Genomic DNA, 25,314 nt, shown 5'->3' with positions numbered 1-25,314 from the left:
ACAACCCAGAGTTAATGATTATCTAGTTTTCTACTGCCATTAATTGCCTTCTCCAAACTGACACACCCAGCAAAGCTGAAATATGTGCCTAGAAGGAGAGCATCTGCTTTATCCCATCACAGAACTTCCAGTAGGGAAAGAACACATGCCAATATTCCTTAATAGGCAGTGCACAGAGCATTCTGGCTGATGTACTTGTATAAACCCTTTGTCCATTGTATAAATCCTTAGTCCTGATGGGAAAAAAAGAAGAAATACATAAAAGGGTCTGTATTGTACGCAGCAACTTTTACTGTACGCTTTTACATGTGTGCATTGGTCTTAGAGCTTAGAGGTTTTTTAACCAACACAAGTGAAGAACCTTGGCCAAGTTTCATTACACTACAACATTTAAATGTTTAAAAGGTAGACTAACTAGTCCTGAGGGACATTTGGTGGGCTCATGCCCGTTCCCAACTACCCCTTTTTGTGTCTGCCATATATACTTTAATACTTGTATCATGTAGCATTTAGTTATAAGAGTGAGCCCTAGAAGTTTTCTAGTAAACCACTATTGGCCAAAAGCTTTACTGGGCTACAGACATACGTTTCATTTTCTAGCAACTCTCCATGTTCCTGCTTTGCAGATCTTTTTTTAATAACTTGCCCTTAAGACAGGGTCATAGTTCAAGTATTTGGTGCTAGTCTAGTCATATTGCAAGATCCAAGTCCTGCTGCTATTTCCACGACTTTAGCAGAAACATAAACAGCAAACTCTTTTGGGGACCTCCATAACTGTCTAGCTTTTATCTATGGCCTGTTATAAATGTCAGGACTTGATGTTTTCCCTACTTCGATCATTTTTCTAAGCTGACTTCGTAGGCCCCATTGTGTCACTCACCATTCAGGAGAGGAGGGTTTGCTAGTTTTCGGGGAACTTCCATTGTAGAATAGCCAGATTGTGTCAGGAGACCTGAACCTGATCATAGGTACTATAAGGCCATACACCATCATAGATTATGCCATAGATGATTACTTTCAGTCCTTGTATGTTATAAAATGTTTGTAAAGTGAAGCTTAACTCTTAATAAAAAATTGTAATCATAAGTGACTTGTGTGTCTCATTCTTCTTCTCTTGGCCACGTATAAGTGATAGGTAGAGGATCTCCACTGCTTGGTTTCTCTTCCTTTCTGCTCTTGTATATGTTGTCAAAAACAAAGGTGTGTTTGCAGTAACAACAAAGGCTGTTGAATGTTTTTACTTTTTTTCTGACCACTTACGGGAACAGGTTTTTCCTCTCCACTGCCTAAAAACAGCTTAAAAAGTACAAATACATTCTTTAAAAAATGTAAGACTTGAGGCAACAGAAAAGCTGAAGTGAGAAATGAGACAATTGTTTGCCTTGTGTCTAAGGGAGACAAAGCAGTGGCCCCCAGCGTCATGTAAACTGCCATTCTATAATCAATTTGGCATTTACCATCAGAGTGGAGTTAATTCTTGCCTTTTGGTTAAACAAAACTCTACAGCAAGTAAGCAGCTTATAGGTTAGTGTAAAGTGCCAGAACAATGGCTCACTCCAACTGATATCTTGGTGTAGTTCAGGTAGGTTTGAAACTTATGTTGGGTGAGGACCCAATAGCTCTTCTTTTTGTGATCAGTTGTTGACTGACCAGCACCTTTGTCTGCGGCCAAGTATGCAAGATATGATTTGGACCAGGAGGTGAACTCCTGGCTGAGGAACAAGACACCTTATGGCTCCCAAAGTGGAAATTGCAAAAAATGAGCAGATCTTTTTCATATTTGGTCACACTATTGGTGGGCAACATCAAGGTGATCCAATCTCTTGGCCCTCAGGGACTGGCTAAACAAAGGGATACATACTGACCCCAACATGGACCACATGCCATGTCCAGATGCAATTCTTGGTCAGGTTTTACAACATAAGCGACCAATATCTGAATTAGCCCCAGTCAGCTTTCAAGGGATGGCCCTTGCTTTAGCATTGTTTACAGGTTCATTTGACTAGGGAGACAAGCTGTGTCTACAAAGCAGGACCAACTATTCGTGCTTTCTGTGCTAATGCAGAAAATACCTCTGCCCAAGGGAATGGCTGCGCTCCCGGCAACAGCAGAAATAAGCCGGCCCTGTCCTTACTGCCAGTTAGGGGTTGTGGATGGGGCAGGAGTGGGGATGCCACCCACCCTTTGGAACACAGGCAATGTTGTATTCATGGGGCGACTCCTGAACAGAACACTACAATCTGCAGCATAACAGGGACAAAGGAAAGCAGTTTGCAAAGTACAAAAAATAATGTGATTGCAGCCTATCCCTAACCCTAAAATCATGAACGAGGACTGTACCATTACAGAAGTGGCAGGGAGTCTAGCTTGCTTCTCTAGTTGCCCTCAATTAGTCTACCTCCCCTCCCACTATAGATATCATTTGGGGTGGTAGGATTTCAGAGATGCATGCTTCAACTTTGGAATCCTAGAGATTCCAACAGGCAGAGGTGAATGTACCCATGCCAATTTCTAATGAATCTCCCTGAGTTCAGGATCTAAGGCCCTTGCATTCTTATTGTAATGACTCATATGTGAGCAGGATAAGTGGTTTTGGCAGGAACGGATTTTTCCCTAACTGAGGTCTCCTCCTAGGGACGGATAAGCAAACTGCAAGAATGCTTAGTTATGAAAGCAATGTCTGAGATTAGTTTGTGAAAGCCCACTATTGGCACCAGCTTTACAGACATTGCCATACAAAATATATATGGGGGGGTAGACTAAAATCTGATTATCAAGCCTAATGTTCAGTAATTAATGTAACCATGGGAAGGTGGCAAATAAAAGGGAAACCAATGGAATATACTCTACAGAAAAAAATGATCTAACAGTAAGGTCCGTATTTCCCATACTGCAACCCCTTTGCTACCTGGATCCTATTCTTATGTGCCCTAAAATCAATCCAGATATTTCTCCAGAAGACATCATTTCATGATTGTGGTATCAGCACCAGATTCTTACTGGAAAAGTGATAAAATCTTTAAGTCCTTGTAGTTCTGCTAGTTTTATTGTTCAAACCAGATTACCATTTGCCAGGAAACTCTTAATCCAGCATTGACTAAAATGTAACCCAGAAATGTAATCTCTACAGGGTAGATTCACTGAAGGGCGAAGTGGCTAACGCTAGCGACAATTCACCAGTGTTGCCACCCATGGGGACATCGCCAATTCGCTGGCGAAAGAGACAGTCGCTAGGGATGCACCGGATCCAGGATTCGGTTCGGGATGCGGCAGGATTCGGCTTTTTAAGCAGGATTTGGATTCGGCCGAATCCTTCTGCCCAGCCGAACCGAATCCGAATCCAAATTTGCATATGCAAATGAGGGGAGGGAAATCACGTGACTTTTATCACAAAACAAGGAAGTAAAAAATGCTTACCCCTTCCCACCCCTAATTTGCATATAAATTAGGGTTCGGATTCGGTTCGGTATTAGGCCAAATCTTTTGTGAAGGATTCGGGGGTTCGGCCGAATCCAAAATAATGGATTCGGTGCATCCCTAGTTCTCACTCTATCGCCAGACGACTTTTCACTCTGGCGAATGGTCGTTATTCTGCAAATTCAGTAAAATTTACTTTGCCACCTCAGACCAGGTGAACTGCTTAAATAAAGCGAGATCTTGCTCAATCTTCTGTAACTTACATCATATCCTGTGAGCCGAAAATGCATTAAAGTTCCAAAAACGCTGGCACTTTTCCTTTTTTGAAGCGGCATTGGCTACAAAAGTTCTAACTTACACTTTTTTTTGGGTAACCGGTTTTCAGTGGGCTCATGTGTAGGGCATTATATTAAGGGGCCGATTCACTAAATTCGAGTGAAGGATTCGAAGTAAAAAAACTTCGAATTTCGAAGTATTTTTTGGGCTACTTCGACCATCGAATGGGCTACTTCGACCTTCGACTACGACTTCGAATCGAAGGATTCGAACTAAAAATCGTTCGACTATTCGACCATTCGATAGTCGAAGTACTGTCTCTTTAAAAAAAACTTCGACCCCCTAGTTCGCCATCTAAAAGCTACCGAAGTCAATGTTAGCCTATGGGGAAGGTCCCCATAGGCTTGGCTAACTTTTTTTGATCGAAGGATATTCCTTCGATCGTTGGATTTAAGTCGTTCGATTCGAAGGATTAATCGTTCGATCGAAGGAATAATCCTTCGATCGTACGATCGCAGTATTTGCGATAAATCCTTCCACTTCGATATTCGAAGTCGAAGGATTTCAATTCCTAGTCGAATATCGAGGGTTAATTAACCCTCGATATTCGACCCTTAGTGAATCAGCCCCTAACTCTCTTGTCTTTATTAAGGTTCCCTAGACATTTGTAATAAAAAGTGGTAACTTCAAGCATTTGCACCAACATTTATAATAAAGACGTCCATACAACTTTAAATTCCCCGACAAACGCCAATTGACCTAAGTGCAAGCTCACTAGTGAATTTTTGCTAGGCACAAACGAACGCTAACGAATCTTCACTAAGAAATGCTCGCACTGCCGAAGTAACGTTGGCGAAAAGTCATCAGCGTTCAGCGCCCAGGACGAAACTCCACATATTAGTGAACTGGCGTAGTCGTATTGCATTAGAGTCTGGTGCTAGCTGTGCAAAGCTGGCGCTAGCGAAAATTTGCCCGTCAGTGAATCTACCCCCACAGATTTAGTACACCGGGACCTCTGTGGCTCAGCTTTGTCAGTTGGGGTTCCTGGTAATTTTTTGCTTGCTACTCCTCCTTTATTTACAATTTATTGCACAAATATTCTTGAAATCCAAAGGAACGTTTACATTTCCTTGGATTGAATTGAGGGCATGGTTATCATAGGACAAACCACTAGAGAGCAGAGCTTGCACAGGTTCTCAGTATTGCATACATTCTGCATATAGAGATATTTACTGCAGAGGTAGAAACACTGATTAAGGGTTCCCTGCTTTGCTAGAATGTATTCAATTACATTTTGTACACATTAAGTACTATGGATGTCGGTTGGTTCAAAATTGGTCAGGTTTGAAAATGTAATCTGCTGATGTCCAAAGTTGGCCAGGACATGGTCATTGTTAGATGTGGAAGTGAAGAGGAGCCAAAGCCCCGCTATTTTGATAATTTGTGCTCCTTGTATGAATGACTAGAGGGGCCACCATACCCACGTATACTCTCCATCCATTCAGCCCATAGGCCAATAGGGCAGAAGCAAAACCAGCCACCTTCTCACAAGTCCCTTGGCATTCATATCTATGATGATTTATGTTTTGACATTGTGTGGTTACTGTACTCAGTGGTCTTTTGCAACATACAATTATCAACCAACAAGGGAAAGCGCACAATGCAAAAAATCAGGAGCCAATCTTCATGCACCTTGCTCCCTGGGATTTGCACCTTTGGTATGGAGCAGTTACAAGATACAGTAAGGTGCATCTTGGCAGGTGCAACTCAGGTATTATGTTTTTAATTGATCTATAAGTAACACATTTTTATTACCTAGGCCAGAAGTTCTATAAAGAGAGAGTAAAGGGAAATGAACTAATGAAGAATATTTTAACAATTTAAGCAGACATTGAGTAAATTCCCGTGGGCCCATTGGTCAGTTTATAGCAGATTGAATAATAATACCACAAGCAATATGTTGCATGGAAATAATATAGCATTGCTTTATTAAAGATGTTCCAGAAATGTTCACTGTCACTGGGACAGAAGATACAGATGTGTGACCAACAGAAAATGGCTTAAGAGATTGATATGTTTTGTAATCACACTGATTAAAGATTCAATATATATATATATGTGCCCAGAGTTACTGTAGATTAAAATAAAGAAGAGGAAGAGAAAGTCAGGCTTCAGTGGAACAACAAGATTTTGCCCGAAACACAAGAGAAAGAAGGGACCGGTCATCCCATTCATTGTTTGTATCCAGAGTGATGATATTGGTCACGGGAGGAGATCACTTTACCATCGCCGTCCTCAACCCGCGTTCTGACATAATAAGAGGAACCCCCTGAAAGAATAGATTGAAAGAAGGTTTACGCACAGCACCATGGGCAAGTCCATGCAATAAGTATGGTGCCCTCTTCAACTGGAGACATGGCTCATAGAGTATTCCATTGCCCCAATTTTACCCTGTTCCAATCAAAAGTAATTATGACACAAGATATGGACTGAACTTGCTTTTGTTCAGTGATGCAACTACAAAGAAAAGAAATGAGAGTTCTGTATTTATTGCCAGGACTAAAATGACATGTTTGTTATTATTGCCTTTACCTTGTTTATCTGATTGGGAACCAGAGGAGAAAGTTGTGTCATAGGAACTTTTGGGGTATCTGCAAAAATAATACAAAGAAACTCACTTTTATGACGAAAACCCAAGCCACAAACTTATTAAGATGCCTTCACAGAAGGTCCCAGTTAACTAATTTTTCTTGTTTTTGTTTTACACTAAGGGTTTAAGACAATTACACATATCTGTTGCCCTGCATGTCATACCTTTCTATAGATTTAATCAAGGCCATTTTGAGAATAATTTGCTAGATACAACACAATACCCTCCTTTCTTAATAGCGATATGTAGGGGCATTTCTATACTGTGGAATCCATTGTTCTCTATGCCTTCTTCTAACAGATTAGCCTAAAAGTACACAAACTGATAATGATGATTCCCATACTGTGTTCCTTGGCCATCCAGAAGGCTCCGGTAAGTGTTAATCTCCTGCTCTAGGCGAGTCTTGATGTCCAGGAGAATATTGTATTCATGGCTCTGGTTCTCCATCTCGCAACGAAGATTAGCCAGCTCTGCCTCCACATTCTGGATTAATTCCTGCATCTGAGATAGCTGAATACAGTAGCGTCCTTCTGTTTCGGCCAGAGAGGCTTCTAGGGCGGCTTTCTGAAATGCCAAGATGGACAAAGCTTTGATGACTATCAATACAATACACCACCTTTATTTGTTAGAGATGTGTAGGGATTAGGGATGGGTGAATTTGACCCATTTTGTTTTGGCAAATTTTTTTGACGCATAGCGGAATTTTTTTGATGCGTGTCTTTTTTTTTTGACGCACGCCGCCATACAAGTCTATGGGCGTCATTTCCGAAAACAAGGCAAAAAAATTCGTCCATCCCTAGTAGGGCTTGAAACATAATGCAGCTGGGAAAAGATTTTATATAAAGAAATACACTAGACAGAGGTCCCATACCGTACTGAGGTGAGCCTGTAGGTCAATTTCAAGGTTTTGGAAAGTGCGTCTTAATTCAGTAACCTGAGTGTTCGTTGTATGGATATCTTGAGAGCTGCTAGACACATTTTTGCGCAGCTCTGCAGTCTGGAAGATATATAAAACTGGTTATAGTCATAATGAGCCTTAGTGAATTCATCATCACAGGAACAAACAAACTGAGTCTTAGTCTTTACTCTTGTGTGTTGCTGTACATTAATTATTGTTTTTCAATATTTCCCATTTAGTGGGTCAGTAACCATTATGTCTGTGTGGAGACATTTTAAAAGGCAAAATAAAAAAATCACTTGAAGGTAGGCATTTATTTGGGTAGTGGTCATGTCATATTAGTTACATACTCACCTTCTCTTGATACCAAATTTCAATGTCCTTCTGGTTTTTGAGCATAATTTGCTCATAATCATGTCTGAGGTCTCCCAAAACTTTCTGCAAATCAATGCCCGGGGTGGCTTTCATGTCTACAGTGACGTCACCTACAACTTGTACTTTCAGTGACTTCATCTCCTGTAAGCAGTCAATAATGAGAATTATGGTCTAAAGAAATCAGCTTTGTTCTTGTAAAAACTTGGGTTATTTATGTACAATAGTATAAGGCCCCCACCACTATACATTTTATTTAAAAACTTCTTTCCTTGAATTCACTCTCTTGTACTTAAAAGCAGCAAATGTGGATTCACACATGTTCAATAAGAAGATCCTTACCTGAGGTTTCCAAACTGTGGGGCCAAAGCAATGATTGAGGTCTCCCAGCCTGGACATCACTCAGAAAAAGATTTGGTGATGAAAGTTACCTTTACTATTGTTATGATCTAAGTGGACCTAAACCAAGGTGGGTGATCTTAAACCTGAGATGTGTGGTAACTTCTGATTAAAAGTAAAGGTCCCCATTATAGCATGTTTACCTCCTCATGGTTTTTCTTTAGAGCAGCTAATTCTTCTTTCAAGTTCTCCAGCTGGGATTCCAAATCACTTCGGTTAAGAGTCAGATCATCCAAAAGCCTCTTCAGGCCATTAATATCCGATTCAACTGTCTGGCGCAGAATCAACTCATTCTCATACCTTCAAATAAATCATGACAACAACCTTAATTCCCATCTTATATAGAGATTCTCCGATATTTAATGACATCAGCTATAGGATAATGACTGTTGGGTCAGATGGGATAATAGTTACAGAATTTGCCTTGCTCATGACTACTCACTTCATTCTGAAGTCATCTGCTGCTAATTTGGCATTATCGATCTGCAGGACAACGCGCCCGTTATCCATAGTGGCTGCCAAGATCTAAAAGTGAAAAATAAAATAGATATCAGAATGAATACCCACTGTCTTCATAATCCAGCTGCTTTGTCATATGTCTTGTCATAGCATTGAAGGGGGCAGGGTTAAAACAAACCAAAAGCCTGTAACCAATAAACACATTAAAACATTCACATAGCTAGTTCAAGTAGCCAATTAGAACACTGCCATTTATCTCTTTATAGCAAGGGGTCCTCAGCGTCACCAGTATTATTTTTCATGTATTATTACAATACAAAATTGTTTTAGTGAAAAAACCCTCACCTTTTTCTGAAGGTCTTCAATGGTTTTGTAGTAAGGACTGTAGTCTTTGTCTTGGACTGGACTTGGACCATGAGTGTCATACCAGTTACGGATCTTCTTCTCCAGATCAGTGTTGGCCTCTTCTAATGCTTTCACCTTGTTTAAGTATGTGGCCAGACGATCATTCAGATTTTGCATGGTTATTTTTTCGTTAAGTGACAGCAGTCCTGAATCATCTCCAAACCCAAAGCCAACTCTGTGGCCACCTCCAGCTGCAATGTAGCCAGAACCAAATCCAAATCCACTCCCATATCCAGATCCTCCACCAAAGCCAGATTCACCACTGTACCCAAATCCAGCACCAGAATCAAAGCATACCCCACCAGCAGATCCACCAGCAGATCCACCAGCAAAGCCTACACCTCTGTTCCCACCATGTCCACCATACCCACTCCTTAAGCTTCCAGCATAGTGAACAACATGACCTCCACCACTATAAATGCCACCTGCTCTACCACGGCTATTTCCACTTGTAGAAACACCAGAAGATTCAAAAACAGAAGACCTTTTGCCTGTGGCTGACCCTTGTCTAATGCTCATGGTGAAAGCTGGGAAAGAAGAGAATGAAACCTCCTGAGAACCAAATGAATGAGAAACAGGGCCACAGAACTATTGGTTTATAGCTCCTTTTATATCTAAAATGCATTGGGTGTCACCATTTAATTTATGTTCTTATGTTAATTTATCTCTGCCAACTCTCTGTTAGCAAGTTTTTCTTTTTTTTACAAGATGATGGACACTCATTATGAGCAATACACTTGGGTGTTGCACAGATTTCCAAATGATCTATAATCTAAGAAACAATTCATTTAGCATGCATCATGCAGTAATTACCAAGTATAAGATGATATTTAGCAAAATTGCTGATGTCCACATGTTTAATAATGTAAATACATAGAAAAAACACAATGCAATTGTATTGTATTTATATATGTATATTTTGCTCCTTTCTGTAGCGTTTAGCCACTGATAACTGCAGTAATTTAATATTAAGCACAATAATTAACAGTAAAGAAGTGGAAGTATGTAGAGCAAAAGGGCAGTATGAAATAAAAGGTGTTAGGAAGAGCAGTTTTGTAGTGGGACCTACAAATTTTATGAATCTTCTAGAAGCATCTGCTTGTTACCTTTATTACAGGGACAGGGGCCAATGACCTAAGGCAGAGGTCCCCAACCTTTTTCACTCATGAGCCACAGTCAAATGAAAAAAGAGTTGGGGAGCAACACAAGCATGGAAAAAGTCTATGGGGATGCCCAATAAAGGTTGTGATTGGCTATTTAGTAGCCCCTATGTGGACCAACAGCCTACAGGAGGCTCTGTTTGTTAGTACATATCGTCTTATGCAACCAAAGCTTGACTCCAGGCCTGGAATTCTAAAATAAGCACCTGCTTTGAGGCCACTGGGAGCAATATACAAGGGGTTGGAGAGCAACATGTTACTCACAAGCTACTGGTTGGGGATCACTGCCATAAGGAAAGGCCATAGCATAGACAGCCCCAAATGCTCTAACCTCAGCACCCCCCTTGCCTCTCTTACCTGTGATTAAGGAAGGGTTGGGGTTTACATACTGTACAGAATCAGGCTATAGTAATTCACCAAGACCCAGTTTGGATGCAGCTCACTAAAAAGTGGGAATAGATGTGGGAATGTCATTTTTATTTACTTCACAACCTCATCCTCAACACTTTAAGGGTGTGGAACTTAGACAGTGTTATTGGATTGTTTCATTGTTTTACTGGTGTCCATATGAGGACTTTGGCTTGCATGTAGACATCAGGGTAGTATTTGCTTGGGGTAGTCTCTGGGACAATAATTGGCCCCATCGCCCAGTAACAAGAGCCCATACTGATCCCAGACTTTATTTCGGATTAAATATACCAATTATTTTGTATCTCCTCCCCACTGAGAGTAGGGGAAGTCATGAGCATGTCTTACAGGTATAAGGTTGCAACCCTGTCACTGTTTTCATTCACCCAGTACTCCATGTCTGGGGTAGACAAAAGGATGAACGGACAGATGCTTAGCTATATGGCAGATGCTCCTTTAAGACACATTACTAAGTTTTTTAAACATTTATATTTTCTTTTAACCCAAGTGCCCATGGACTAAGATATGGGTTGAAGTTTGACTTAGGGTTAGGTGACTTAGGAGAAGGAGGAAATTGATTGAGGACCGCATTGATAAAGGGTGGGATGAATGTTGTTTTTCTTGAGTCGTTAGAAGTTGCTGGAAGGGATCTACACACTGGGATGTTAATCTTTGTCCATCAACCTGCTGGTGTTTGAATGGCCCAATAAGCCATGCAACTCAGGTATTGAATATGTTCTTCCAGCCTTCCCAGAAGATGACATGCAAGCAACATGGATTTATGAAGTAAACTGCTTTGTAGAATCATCAGGTGTTGTGTAACAAAGTTCAGAAGGATTTGGGATTTTTTTTCAATAGTTAAAATTACAGCTTTCTTAATCTTGTTTTAATAGACAATATGTTTTTATCAACACCTGGGTGAGGGAAAGCAATAAAACTACAGTAATATAATATAATTAGAGAGGTTCTGCTGACTTTAATCAACTAAACACCAAGTAAAGGAGCGCTAAGCCCAGTCACTTAGCACATTAATGTTCAAAGTCTCTCCTTAATCAACACCAGTATCTACTATCGGTGTGCCTGGGATGTATCTACTTGCACCCAAGAACTGCGGGAAAAAAACAACAAAAATACACGATTAAACGAGGTTTCTTTGTGCTTTAGGTATTAATTAGAGGGAGAGGTAAGAACTAGGATCGGTTTTATAGGCGTCTACATAATTTGCAAGGGGGACAGCCAAATAGCCGCGAGAATTCTATCGCCATAGTACAACAGTTAGCCCATAAAATATTGGTGATGCCTCATCTTTTCTCCCCTGGCAAAGAAATTATGACTCAGTCGAAACTTGCAAAAAAAAAACCCAAATAAAATCGAAATACAAAATGAATAACATGCTGAGGCAAAGTGGAAAAAAAATAGGATCAGTGTTTGAACAAAATGAACTCAGAATGTAGTGGCTGAACTCCATGGCTATGTTCTTGGTCTCTGCTATTTCTCAGTTGGAGTTGGAAGTGGGAAAAATTGAAACACAAAAATAGGTAAGGAAAACCTGGTTAAAGTGGACCTGTCACCCAGACACAAAAATCTGTATAATAAAAGTCCTTTTCAAATTAAACATGAAATCCAATTTCTATTTTTTATTAGATCATTCATAGCTGTTGTAAACTCATTTAAACATCTCAGCTGTCAATCAAATATTGTCTGCCCCTCCTCTATGCCCGTGGCATAGAGGCGGGGCAGACAATTACTTTCACTTTCCATTTAGCACTTCCTAGATGTCACTGCTCTCCCCACATTCCCCCGTTCTCTTTACCATTTAATTATGTAACCAGGACATGGGGATTGATATCGGGTCCCCGATTCTGGTGCACAAACAAGATTCTGAGATGATACAAGACTTGTCTTAATAACAGTGTCCTCAAAATGGCTGCTGCCTGCTTGTTATAATTATGAATTCCCAGACTGATGGAAACAAGATTCAAATAATTTATATAGTGTAATTAAAGTTCATTTTGCTTGACTAATGTGATAAAATAGGATTTTGAATCATTTTTTTGGGTGACGGGTCCCCTTTAAAGGGGCAATATACACCTAATGATACATTTCTGAACATAAGCACATTAAATAGGAAATGGGTCCTGCCTATGCTTTCAATTTCATTTTTACTATTATATAGCACGAAAGGAACATGTTTGCTTTTTCTCCTATAAACAAGATTATGAGCCATGTACAAACAAACCCCTACACCTATTGCTGGACTGGAAATGGGAACAGGAAGCTAGAAAGTGAATTTCTTCTTAAAGGGATACTGTCATGGGGAAATATGTTTTTTTTTCTTCAAAATGCAAACAAGAGCAACCATTTTTTTATCTTTAATTTTGAAATCTAACATAAAGCTAGATATATTGCAGGTTTCCCAGGTGCCCCCAGTCATGTGCTCTGATAAACTTCAGTCAATCTTTACTGCTGTACTGCAAGTTGGGTTTATATCACCTCCCCCCCCCCTAGAAGCCCATTAGTAGAACAATGGGAAGGCAACCAGACAGCTTCCTGGTAGATCTAAGAACAACACTCAATAGTAAAAACCCATGTCTCACTGAGACACATTCAGTTACATTGAGAAGGAAAAACAGCAGCCTGCCAGAAAGCATCTCTCTCCTAAAGTGCATGCACAAGTCACATGACCAGGGGCAGCTTGGAAATTTACAATATGTCTAGCTCCATGTCAGATTTCAAAATTGAATATAAAAAAATCTGTTTGCTATTTTGAGAAATGGATTTCAGTGCAGAATTCTGCTGGAGCAGCACTATTAACTGATTCATTTTGAAAAAAAAAAAAAATTCCCATGACAGTATCCCTTTAATTCACAAGGTTGGGACAGGGCTTGTTATTTCTCAAGTGCATATTACAAATGAGTAAGCTCTATGACCATATATACAGTCACCAAATCTCACCACTCTATTGGACGAAATGCAATTTAACTTGTTGATATTTCACAACATAACAGTTGCAGTACACTTAAATTCCCATATAATTATTATATATATTATACAGACACACAGTGTATTATACAATGAACCTTGGCAGCAACATAGGCAGTTATTGTTTAGTTATTCAACAAGGAATAATAGGAAATAACGTGAGCTCATCCTGGAACACTTAACCAATTCAAGTACCGCCTGGGGGAAACAGGGATAATTATTTTAATTATTTTTTCACTCTCTTTTGGAACATGAAATAGTTATCATACATCCCTCTAGGTTTTTAACTGCAAACCAGACTGGAGCCTGATTAAGTGGCAGCGCTCTGAGGGGTAAATTTATCAAAGAGTGAAGTTAATAGTGAAGTTCCGCCACTAGAGTGATTTTTATGGGATTTTTATAGGCGTATTTATCAAAGGGTGAACTTTCACTTCACCCATTGATAGATATGCCTTTCAAAATCCCATAGAAATGAATGGAGAGTGGCGGAATTTCACTCTAGTGGCGGAACTTCACTCTTTGATAAATTTACCCCTTAGCTTATGCAAGAATCCAACTCACGTTCAGGATAGTATTTATGGTCACTATAGGGGACATTTACTATGATCCTGGGCAGAAGTGCAAGATCAGTAGAGCACATCCCTTGGTGATCATGTAGAGGGGCTTCTGCCAAGGGTCCGGCTGTGCTCAGAACCGTGTTCTAGATGATGATTCCATAGTGAGTTGTAGAGTTCAGTAGAGGGAGTGCAGGAGGTTTCACATGTAGCTTAAAACCCTTAACAGTAACTTCAATTGTTGATCAGAATGCCTCGATATTGGTTGAGCTCTTTAGGAGAACTGAAGCTAATTACACAAACATCCAGTAAAAAGTTAATTTAACTGCATTTTGTTGATTGGAAAAAGCGATTTTCTGCTTTAAAGGGGAGTGTATTTCCGGTTACACACATAACTATCACTTCCAGCGGTGCCTTGAGTTATAACCAAGAGGGAAAATGTAGCAGATAGCCTTTACTAGTCTCATTGGTTTCTTAGAACTGGTGCAAACTGCCTGTTGTTACCAAAAAAGAGTTTGTGTTGGTTTAGAAATGAGCAATGCTCCAGAGTATACCTAGAGGGACCTGTGGGAATACTTTCCTTCAGCAGGATCTTGGCAACTTGTTAGAATGGAAATAAAAATGCAAGGTGCAAAATACAGTGAAGCATTTCAACTGTAATTGCTCCAAACACATGGCCAAAGTAGAATTGGAGTCAAGGGGAGAAGAGGCCTGACCTCAAATGAGTTTGAGACTCTGCTGCACTGTTGTGGCACAACTACTACTGAACAATATGGAGAACATCTGCATGGATGAATGGGTCAACACAACTCTTGAACAGCGAGTTATTTATAAAACAGAGGAACAGTGAATGTGCATTGATCAGTCCCTTATTTTGTATATTTTTAGTTGTTAAATGGTCAGATCAGTTGTACTTCCATTGTACTTGACTTTTACTTTACTTAGCCATGGTCTGCTCCCACAACCCCTTTGTATTTGTGTACTTTATTTAGAGTTATTCTGTAGAAAGAATAGCCAAATGTTGGTTGTAGCACCCCTACACCCATCCCTTTAGTGGTGGTCTTATGCCTTTAATAATGGGTGTTGATCTTGGAAATATTGCCCCTACAAAAGCTACAATGGGGGAGGACAGGCAGCTGCTTTGGTAAAAATGTAATTCCATATTATGAGTAGCACTTAAACCAGCCCTTAGGAAGAAACGACCAATTTTAAACCACAAATTCCCCCAGATATCACAGACCCCCTCCTTTTAAGAGCTTTACCACAAATCTATTTTAAAAAAGTTACACTCAACCCGTTAAAAAGAGTGAAATGAAACAAAGAGCAAACATGAAATGCATGAAGAAGCTCAGAACTTTATTAAAAAGCAAGACACTGCATGTGCCACCAAGGTGCAGAAAAACATTTTTTTTTATTCAAACTGAGAAAATACAGGTGGGAAACAGAATAATCCCAAATATTTTCCATATACCATCATTTTTCATGTTCTCTTGAACATTCAGCTGAATTGATTTCTTTGAGTCAGAGAAAGTCTGGGCTTTCTGACAACGTTCAATATTGCATCTTTTTAACATCTTCACGAGAAGAGATAATTTTGCCGTTAACGCTTTCCTCTAAGACGGTGCGAATGTTGCGAGTTCGGGAGCCTGTAAAGAAATTAAGAGATTGTGAGATTTTCTGATGAGATTCTCTGCCGAGATGTAAAGTTGCTCCACCTAATAGGAGACTTTCAAGCCTGTAATCATCCCCATCGATTCCTCTAATAAACTATCATGAGACCACACAAGTATAACAAGAGTGGCAGAAGACCCTGTAGTTGCTGGGGGTGGGATGACATGGATACAGAAGGACCACTAAGGACCATGACTGATAGTTATAGCAATATATGAGAGCTCATGTTCTTTAAGGCTTGGGGGTCCTCAGAAGTGAAATGATAATGAATGCGATAAGTGGACTTACCATCCTTTTGGGATAAGCTGAGGGGGGAAAAACAACATTAGAATGGTTAGAATTAAGTTTTAGGCAAAAATATTTTATAACATTTTTATGATTTATTTCTAAATCGAAGTAGACTCATCAAAACAACCACTAGAAACTGCACTGGTGCAACGTAACATTCATTTTATATGTTCTGAGTCTGACAATTTCTAGGTTTGAATAAGATGCTTCTGCTGTTAGGTATATTTAACCATGATATTCACTCAAATTCTGAAGAGTAGCTTGATACAAAATACTTTGATGATTAGACATTATTTTATAACAATGTACATTAGCGCTATGAAGTTTGTGGAACTTACTGAGCATCTTCTCCTTCCAGGAGGCGTCTGTAGGTGGCAATTTCCTGCTCTAGACGAGTCTTCACGTCCATGAGAATTTTATACTCGTGACTCTGACGTTCCATGTCTGACCGCAGGTCTGCAAGCTGTGCCTCTACATTACCGATTAGGCCTTGGATCTGTGAAAGCTGCATGCAATAACGACCTTCTGTTTCTGCTAAGGAGCCCTCCAATGCCGATTTCTACAGTAAAAAAGAGAATTGGTCATGGGTGGATATGGTAGACAAGTACAAAGACTTTTGCCCTTCTCAAAGGAATTAGTTTAGATGTGGTAGATTGGAGCTTGTGTTTTTGGTAGGGTTTTCCTAGAGATCATTGTACCATTGTGTGAGATCTCACCATATTTAGTTGGGTTTGAAGCTCTATCTCTAAGCTCTGAAAAGTACGTTTCAGGTCTGTAATTTCTGTCTTGGTTGTCTGGATCAGTGCACTGCTGCTGGCAACTTCTTTGTTTAGCTCTTCGGTCTGTGAAGAGAGATAAGGGTGAGGTATTTGTTTCCATATAATAAAATCTTCCAGCTGTGAAGTGTTGACTTACCTTTTTGAAGTACCATTCTTCTACCTCTCGTCTATTCTTCTCCGCTAGGTTTTCATACTGACTTCTCATTTCAGCCAGAGTCTTTGATAGGTCAGCAGATGGTGCCGCGTCCATCTCCACATTCACCTGGCCAGTAGCTTGTCCACGTAGAGCATTCATTTCCTGTAGGTCAGATATTGAGTATTTTCATTTTTCTGCTGATACTGCCAGTACCCAAGTGCTACAATTCATTGCCTTTTATTTAAAGTTAAACTCAATCTTTGACAATTTTCATTTTGGACTTGACGTCATCCAGCTGCTGACAAAGATGACCTTTGATAACCTTCAAATATATAAGTTCCAGAATGGAACAGAACAATATGTAAAATGGATACTTTTTTCTAGTAAATAGTTTACTACTCCTTGACAGTTATGTTGACCCTGTACTAATGTATGCCAAGACTACAGTAAATGCACAAATTCAGTATTCGGAAAATATGTCTCATCTTACTTCCTCATGGTTCCTCTTCAGATATGCAAGTTCCTCCTTAAGACTTTCAATCTGGATCTCCAGGTCTGATCGGGCTATGGTCAAATCATCCAGGACTCTGCGTAGGCCATTGATGTCAGCCTCAACGTTCATCCGGAGAGCAAGTTCGGTCTCATACCTTGAAAACAGGAGGGTTTGCATGTTTTGTTACAAAATGCAACTTTACACCATTCATCCTTGGTGAAAGGCAAAAGACATATGTTTCCAAATTGTGGTTGGCTAAAAGCAAATGGGTTAGCAAACCAATGCACAAAGAAGATAATTAGGGTGAGCTCAGGGTGAATGGTTAGCTGATGTTCTGGAGACTTTTAGAACTATGTAAGTGTTTTATTCGAAACAATGCTTAATGTATTTCTTTCTACTAATTTTAGAGAAAAATTGGAAGTGGGAAAGTCATGAACAGCTGTGGAACACCTTGGAGTTAATAGGAGTAAATGGATAAATGGAATAAACTGTTGCCATTTGTCTAGTTACCCCTAGCAACCACCAATCACCAGGTAGCTTTTTCCCTGCTACTCTAATTGGTTGTTATGGGGAAAAAGATGGTAAGCCTGATATAGTTTTTTGTTTTTGTTTGGCACTCTCATAACACATCTTGTGCACCTGACAACGGTGGTCAGAAACAATAACCAAAACTATTGGAAGCAACATGATGATGTAAAATGGAATGAATTGCCTCTTACTTGGTTCTGAAGTCATCGGCAGCCAGTTTAGCATTATCGATCTGCAGAAGAATACCTGCATTGTCCATGGTGCCAGCAAGAATCTATTGTGGAGGAATATATGTAGAATGATGAGATGCTTTTATACTAGATCATAAAACAACCCTCCACAAAAAAAATATGAATACTATGGAAGATTAAATGTGAATGAAAAGAAAGTTAGAGATTATTTGCTGGACACTTTATTACCTTTCTGCGGAGATCCTCAATGATCTTGTAATAATGACTGTAGTCGGTGGCTGGACTGGGTGCCTGCTTCTGATACCAATCTCTTATCTTGATTTCCAGTTCTCCATTTGCGCTCTCCAAGGTGCGCACCTTCTCCAGATATGCAGCCAAACGATCGTTTAGGTTCTGCATGGTATACTTTTCACTTCCTGAAATAAGGCCTTCTCCTCCAGCCATACCTCCTCCAAATGCATAGCCAGAACCATAGCCCCCACCATAATTAGAAAAGTAGGCCCCACCTAAGCCACCTAGGCCACCTAGGCCAGCATCAACACCACAGCTTCCATATCCTCCACCCATGCCAGAACTCATTCTTGAGGTGGAGAAGGAGACATTTTGGCCACCACTGCCACCATGGATGCTTGGAGCCCTGTAAACCCCAGATACTCTGCTGGAGCCACCTCCTAAACCTCCTAAACCTCCAGGACCCTTGGAGCTGGAAGATGAGGTTGTCTGCCTGATAGAATATGAAGACATGATCTTTTTTCAAAGAGTATCTTGAGAGCCACCAAGTTGATTCGGGCTGTTGACTGCAGTGAATCGGATGTCTGTCTTTCTCCTTTATATTAAAGGATGTGGGTGTGCGTTTCTCTCAAGGATCGGTCCCTATGAGGAGTCATCAGCTTTGATTTCTGTGCCAACATTTGTATTAGAACAAAGATATTTGATTACCTCAGACGTTTTCACAAATGTTTCAGTGCCCCCCCCTCCCCTTCTGCTGTTCCCTTAACCATTTACATAGAGTTGTGACAGACAGAGATGAATGGGTGGCTGCCTTAGCTCATAAAACAAAAAAAAAGAAAGTGATTCACAATGAATAAGGGAAGATTCTTCCTTAGGCTATAATTTCAACATTCCTCTATGCCTAACCAAGGAATGAGTATGGGTTTTTAATGCACCAATCCCTACTTTGGAAATTTTGGGGAATTATATGATATCTGAAAGAATGGCAATTTCTCTCTTTTATTACGATTTAAAGTGCTTTGTGCTTATTATTGTGTTATTTGTATAGTCCAGACATATTTAGGTAGCACATTACAAAGATTCACATCAGTGCCTGCTCCAGTGAAGCTTACAATCTAAGGTCCTTATCACACACTACGGTGTTTTATCAGAAACAAATGAACTTGTCTGTGTGTTTTGGGAGAAAATCAGAGTGCCTGGAGGAAAGTCACAAAGACATCCAGACAACATACAGAATTCTTGCAGATAGTTCCCAGACTAAGCGGTTATGGCCTAGGGCAGCATAAATGAAGGGGCAGAATGCGGCCCAGCCACACTGGTTACTAACTTGATTCCGGAGCACAAAGCACAAGGCGCTATTCTTTATTCGCAAGGGGGCGTCAGAGGACGCTGGCTTCTGGGCGCCCCCAATGTGAATTACATACCATATTTAAGCATGGTATCTATGTGGGATTCTGATCAGTTTTTAATATAATACATCACTCATTAATATAAAATGCTCAAATACCCTATTCACCCAAAATGATGTTCTTCTCTACTCTACAAACCAGCCCAGAACTAGAACCAAGGTCACAGTGATGATCCATGAATTGAAGTAGCAAGACAAGAATCCCACCTACAAAGCCTACGTTGGACAATTCCGTTTTCACATGGATCATATCATGGTCACTTTATACCAACAATATACCAATATAACCTTAATGGGTGATTCGACTAGGGATTAAAATCCTTCAACTTCGAATATCGAAGTCGAAGGATTTAGCGCAGATAGTTCGATCGAACGATCGAAGGATAATTCCTTCGATCGAACGATTCGAAGGATTTTAATCCAACGATCGAAGGAATATCCTTCGATCAAAAAAAGTTAGCCAAGCCTATGAGGACCTTCCCCATAGGCTAACATTGACTTCGGTAGCTTTTAGATGGCGAACTAGGGGGTCGAAGTTTTTTTTAAAGAGACAGTACTTCGACTATCGAATGGTCGAATAGTCGAACGATTTTTACTTTGAATCCTTCGCTTCGAAGTCGTAGTCGAAGGTCGAAGTAGCCCATTCGATGGTCGAAGTAGCCCAAAAAAAACTTCAAATTCAAAGTTTTTTACCTTCGAATCCTTCACTTGAAGTTAGTGAATCAGCCCCCAAGGGTTGGCTCATTCTTTCCACTCACTATATAATCCCAGTGGTAAGAGCAGCTCTTAAGGCAGATATATGGTTAGCTCTTGCATGCTAAAGTGTGCCCACCGATCTACGTGAGAGGCATAGTTGAGGTTCTTGTGGTTTTTCACTGTTGGATACACCACTCCTGAGAAATAAACGAATTACAAACCACAGTCTGGGAATGTCTCTGAGTAATTAATCATTCACTACCTTATATCATTATGTACCCAGCTAAAAAAAACAGAAATTAAATTCGCTTAAGGCAACAACAATTATCTGTTCTATATCTCCTAAATATATGCCTCCATTATCTTATTATTAGAAAATGATCTTGGTTCAAACTGTGCTGATAAAATTTTGGTATATTCTATAATCTCGCTTTACAAAAGCATCATATAATTAAAGGGATCCTGTCATGGGAAAAAAAATTTTTCTCAAAACGCATCAGTTAATAGTGCTGCTCCAGCAGAATTCTGCACTGAAATCCATTTCTCAAAAGAGCAAACACATTTTTTTATATTCAATTTTGAAATCTGACATGGGGCTAGACATTTTGTCAATTTCCCAGCTGCCCCAAGTCATGTGACTTGTGCCTGCACTTTAGGAGAGAAATGCTTTCTGGCAGGCTGCTGTTTTTCCTTCTCAATGTAACTGAATGTGTCTCAGTGGGACCTGGATTTTACTATTGAGTGTTGTTCTTAGATCTACCAGGCAGCTGTTATCTTGTGTTAGGGAGCTGTTATCTGGTTACCTTCCCATTGTTCTTTTGTTTGGCTGCTGGGGGGGGGAAGGGAGGGGGTGCTATCACTCTAACTTGCAGTACAGCAGTAAAGAGTGATTGAAGTTTATCAGAGCACAAGTCACATGACTTGGGGCAGCTGGGAAATTGACAATATGTCTAGCCCCATGTCAGATTTCAAAATTGAATATAAAAAAATCTGTTTGCTCTTTTGAGAAATGGATTTCAGTGCAGAATTCTGCTGGAGCAGCACTATTAACTGATTCATTTTGAAAAAATTTATTTTTTTCCATGACAGTATCCCTTTAAGGAAATTGTTGTGTACCATGCAATAGAGCTGTTTTCGATGTCTTGGAAGTATAGTAGAATTGATTCACTGTGGAACTATAAAAATGTCATCTTAACCAGAGGAAACTGGAACTTTAAGCACCAAAAATGACCTTCATTTGTGTCGGTAGAAATGACATTGGGCCTAGTGAGCTGTGCTCTTGTTCAAATGATAGTTTATTATACCCTGGTCAATGCATTTAAGGGATTGAAATGGAAATAAAATAGAGAGAGACTTTTGAACATGGCCGGAATGGCGACATATTGATTTTAGAATTCTGAGATTCCTCTGCTCAGACAGTTGTGAATGAGCTCTGGAAGCCTCCATTAATAGCTTGTTTAAGTAAAAGCTGATTGCAAGTCTGAGGAGCTACTGACAGTGAGCCACATGTATGTATAGATGCCCTTTGAATCATTCCATCCTGCACAAATAGTCAACAAAGAAACAATTAAACGTACTTAGCTGACTCTTTGGAGAACAAATAAATTATGATCATGGTGAAACATTGCCATCCAGTCTGTCCCCTTTGACTCTCAACAACATATGTGATTGTTCAGTTTGGTATCATCTCTGGAGAGGCCCCTGATATTGACATCAATGATTTCATCATCACAAACCTGACTTTCTCAAGAGACGGACATGGCGCCTATTTAAAAGGTCCGGAAGACTTTGTTGCTGTGGGATTTCACAATACAATTGTTGCAAGTGCTGGTGGTGTGACATTGAAATGTCTATATCCCCCAAAAAGTAATGTGTGCACAAATTCTCTGATCACACCATTAGAATGCACACAGATATATTCGTTTATCTAATCAGAATCATTCATTAGTACAGAGTTCATTAATTCAGAGGTTCCTAAAATGATGGGATCAAAGCAGTGAATAGACGTGTGTCTTATGCCCCTATGAGGGTGAATTATTTGCTCTTCTTGTTTCCAGAAAGCCAAACCTGAAGGTCAGCTCAGATTAAGGTGCTGTACATATACTTGGGACAATAACTGAATCTATAGGGATTGTGGTTGGAAAGATGTCCTGGGAGTCAGTTGTGCAACAATTTGCATTCAAAAGGCGGTCTTTGCACTTGTGTAGAGATGTTATAGACAAATAGCAGGGGACCTTTTTACCCATAAAGAGAATGACGTACCAGAGGCCTCCCCTTCAGACTAGAGGAAAAGAAGTTTCATTTAAAGGAACAGAGTAGGGGGTTCATCACAGTGAGGACAGTGAGGTTGGGGAATGCACTGCCGGGTGATGATTCAGTTAATGACCATAAGAGGCACTTGGATGATTTCTTGGACAGACATAATACAAAGGCTATTGTGATACTAAACTCTATAGTTAGTATAGATATGGGTATATAGAATTTAATTTAAAGTAGGAGGGGTGTGTGGATGGGGCTGGGTTTTCATTTGGAGGGGTTGAACTTGATGGACTTTGTCTTTTTTCAACCCAATTTAACTATGTAACTATGTAACTATGTAACTATGTCATTGGCACCACTCAGTCTTACCTGCCTCCTGTTCCAAATCTGGTTGTGTCTATTGATCCAGGGGGAACCCAGCAGCTAACGCCACCTCAGAACCATGCAGCACCTTCAAGGTTCACACGCCATCAATTGGTACCATGCAGTTTGCACCAAAGCAATTGGGAGTACACATCACTTGCATGCTGAATGCCAGACACAATTTTTAGCTCAAACAATTGTGCCAATTTTAAAGCATTGGCGTTAAATTTTAATTCAGGTGCATCTTCCAATGGTGACCTCAACAAGCCTGTACTTATGGGAGGGAATGCTGCATGGTGGGGAAAAAACATGCCAATTGCACTTGAAATTCCACTTTTTTTCACAGCACTTGCAGTTGTAGATGACCCCTTAAATCTGTTCACTCATTAAAGGGATACTGTCATGGGAAAAAAAAATTCAAAATGCATCAGTTAATAGTGCTGCTCCAGCAGAATTCTGCACTGAAATCCATTTCTCAAAAGAGCAAACAGATTTTTTTTTATATTCAATTTTGAAATCTGACATGGGGCTAGACATATTGTCAATTTCCCAGCTGCCCCAAGTCATGTGATACCCATGACAGTATCCCTTTAAGACAAAATGGTCTAAAGTGAAAGTTATTTGCAGGACACATTCGTCCCCCTGTACAAGTTTCTCTATGTCTCGTTGTACAAGGGAAAAGCTTGTCACAATATAAATAAATGCTAAGAATAACATCAGTATAGGCTGACACAAGAGATTCTGTTTTACCTGTCTCAATCACACCCAAAAATCATTTGGAAACAGATATGCTGATTCTCAATTCCCAGTCTGATCCCCCCTGAGATAAAGTATTGTTTTGTACAATAAAGAGCTGAATGTCTCTTGTGATGCAAATGAAAGTCAAGGGAGAAGTTTGTGATGTAAGAGCTGAAGCCGCACTTCAGTCTGGGTGTGGGAGATGCACCTGGATCTGGTTACGTTTTCTGCTCCTAATTAAAGGCGCAATAACAATTCCAAACACTATTAAACCTACTTAGGCGTCTCCAAATGAAGTGTTTATGGTATTACTGAATATCTATGGATAATTTATTATAATCCCTTAAGTGCTGTGTATTGGCTGTGATTAAATATCAGTCTGAACATGGCTGAAGGCTACCCGAACATTAGAACCATCTTCTCCTTCTGAGTTCTGAGGAGCTTGCAGTACATTTACCTATGGCATTGGCATTAGGGGTATATTTGTATATATGGATGACACGAGGTTTGGAGTGAAATTTGTTGCATTTTCTAGAGCCAATGACAGGGTGCACAGTTGTGAAAGTAGACTAAAATCTAGAATTTCCTCAAGCACAACAATATCAGAGCACCTTGGGACCCCTTGAGACCTGTTGGCAGTGTAAAACAGGAGAGCCCATAGTTTACTAATGCGACATCCAGGGCCGGCCTTAGGCCAATTGGGCCCCGCACCTCTGGGGGCCCCGCACTGCCCCTTTCCTTTCTATTTTGTGCCTGTATGCCCTTATTTTCCTAAATACTTGCTGTGTCAGTAGCCAGCAACACTTTGTCTAGGGGCCCTGCCAACATCCATAAAAGCATTGTTGGCATTCTGTTCCATGGAAAATATTTGAGATAATTGATATTACTATAACATAATAAATATCTATGAAAAGCATCAAACAGGAGGGTGATTTAGACAAGCTGTTTTTTGTTTGTCTTGAGATCTACTGGTCACCAGCTAGAAGTCTACTGGTAGATCACACTCTACCTTTTGGGCACCCCTGGTATTAAAGCTTACTAATGGATAAGAAATGGGAAAAAGAAAGAAGCGAGTAAAGGCCAAGATTCTATTCATCCAATGTATACACATATAAGTGTAACTAACCCGTCTGACTTGATTTTTGGAAAGCACCTGGAAGAATCAAGCCCATAATTCTTAAAATGGAAATAACAAAAGATTTAAAGTTAATTCCTTGACGTGAATTAGTCAGAGAGTGAAGAAATACAGTGTGTCTTGTGGTTATTTTCTGAATACATTTTTGTGACTGCTCAGGGACCCCATTAGGTTATTTAAGTTAACAACCTGAATAAACAAATTGGACCCTCTATGGAATAAAACCACTTTCCAGGTTATAGGCAGATGACAGGGAGTGAACCTCCATCAGCAGAAAGGCACCTAGAGGCTCAATTACTGGTCAACATGAGGGCACCAGTTGATTGGAGCAGCGAGCTGGAATTTGTTTGGATCATCAATGGAAAGCTTGTGAAATCATAGACCACTGCTTGTTATATTTTCCCCATAGTCCCAACTG

At 40.0% G+C, this 25,314-nt stretch overlaps 2 protein-coding genes across 2 annotated transcripts; both read right to left on the bottom strand.

Annotated features, from left to right (window-relative positions):
* Window positions 1-5,653: 5,653 nt before the first annotated feature.
* On the bottom strand, window positions 5,654-9,444 carry krt9.1.S (keratin 9, gene 1 S homeolog). Its single transcript, XM_018237679.2, has 8 exons — window positions 8,817-9,444; window positions 8,455-8,537; window positions 8,156-8,312; window positions 7,596-7,757; window positions 7,215-7,340; window positions 6,687-6,907; window positions 6,286-6,344; window positions 5,654-6,022 (listed from the first exon to the last, which is right to left on the bottom strand). Exons 1-8 carry the CDS (start codon window positions 9,393-9,395, stop codon window positions 5,925-5,927), a joined length of 1,485 nt encoding a protein of 494 aa, XP_018093168.2. The 5' UTR covers window positions 9,396-9,444; the 3' UTR covers window positions 5,654-5,924.
* A 5,928-nt stretch (window positions 9,445-15,372) lies between these two features.
* Window positions 15,373-18,856, bottom strand: krt17.S (keratin 17 S homeolog). The gene is given in 8 exon segments (NM_001092724.1): window positions 15,373-15,626; window positions 15,940-15,956; window positions 16,278-16,498; window positions 16,656-16,781; window positions 16,855-17,016; window positions 17,345-17,501; window positions 18,067-18,149; window positions 18,295-18,856. Coding segments are annotated over 8 exon segments (1,377 nt in total). The 5' UTR covers window positions 18,811-18,856; the 3' UTR covers window positions 15,373-15,531.
* Between the last annotated feature and the right edge of the window lie 6,458 nt (window positions 18,857-25,314).

This window comes from Xenopus laevis, chromosome 9_10S (genome assembly GCF_017654675.1).
Source record: "Xenopus laevis strain J_2021 chromosome 9_10S, Xenopus_laevis_v10.1, whole genome shotgun sequence".
In the NCBI taxonomy this organism is placed as follows: Eukaryota; Metazoa; Chordata; class Amphibia; order Anura; family Pipidae; genus Xenopus; species Xenopus laevis.
This window is presented reverse-complemented; position numbering and strand designations above follow the sequence as displayed.

What these genes read in the sequence shown, in the direction of transcription:
- krt9.1.S (XM_018237679.2), bottom strand. Translation starts at nt 9,395, where the DNA reads ATGAGCATTAGACAAGGGTCAGCCACAGGCAAAAGGTCTTCTGTTTTT. An exon ending in AAATTTGGTATCAAGAGAAG is followed by an intron (nt 7,341 to 7,595) that starts GTGAGTATGTAA and finishes TATATCTTCCAG; the next exon opens with ACTGCAGAGCTGCGCAAAAA. An exon ending in TTCCCAATCAGATAAACAAG is followed by an intron (nt 6,023 to 6,285) that starts GTAAAGGCAATA and finishes CTATTCTTTCAG; the next exon opens with GGGGTTCCTCTTATTATGTC.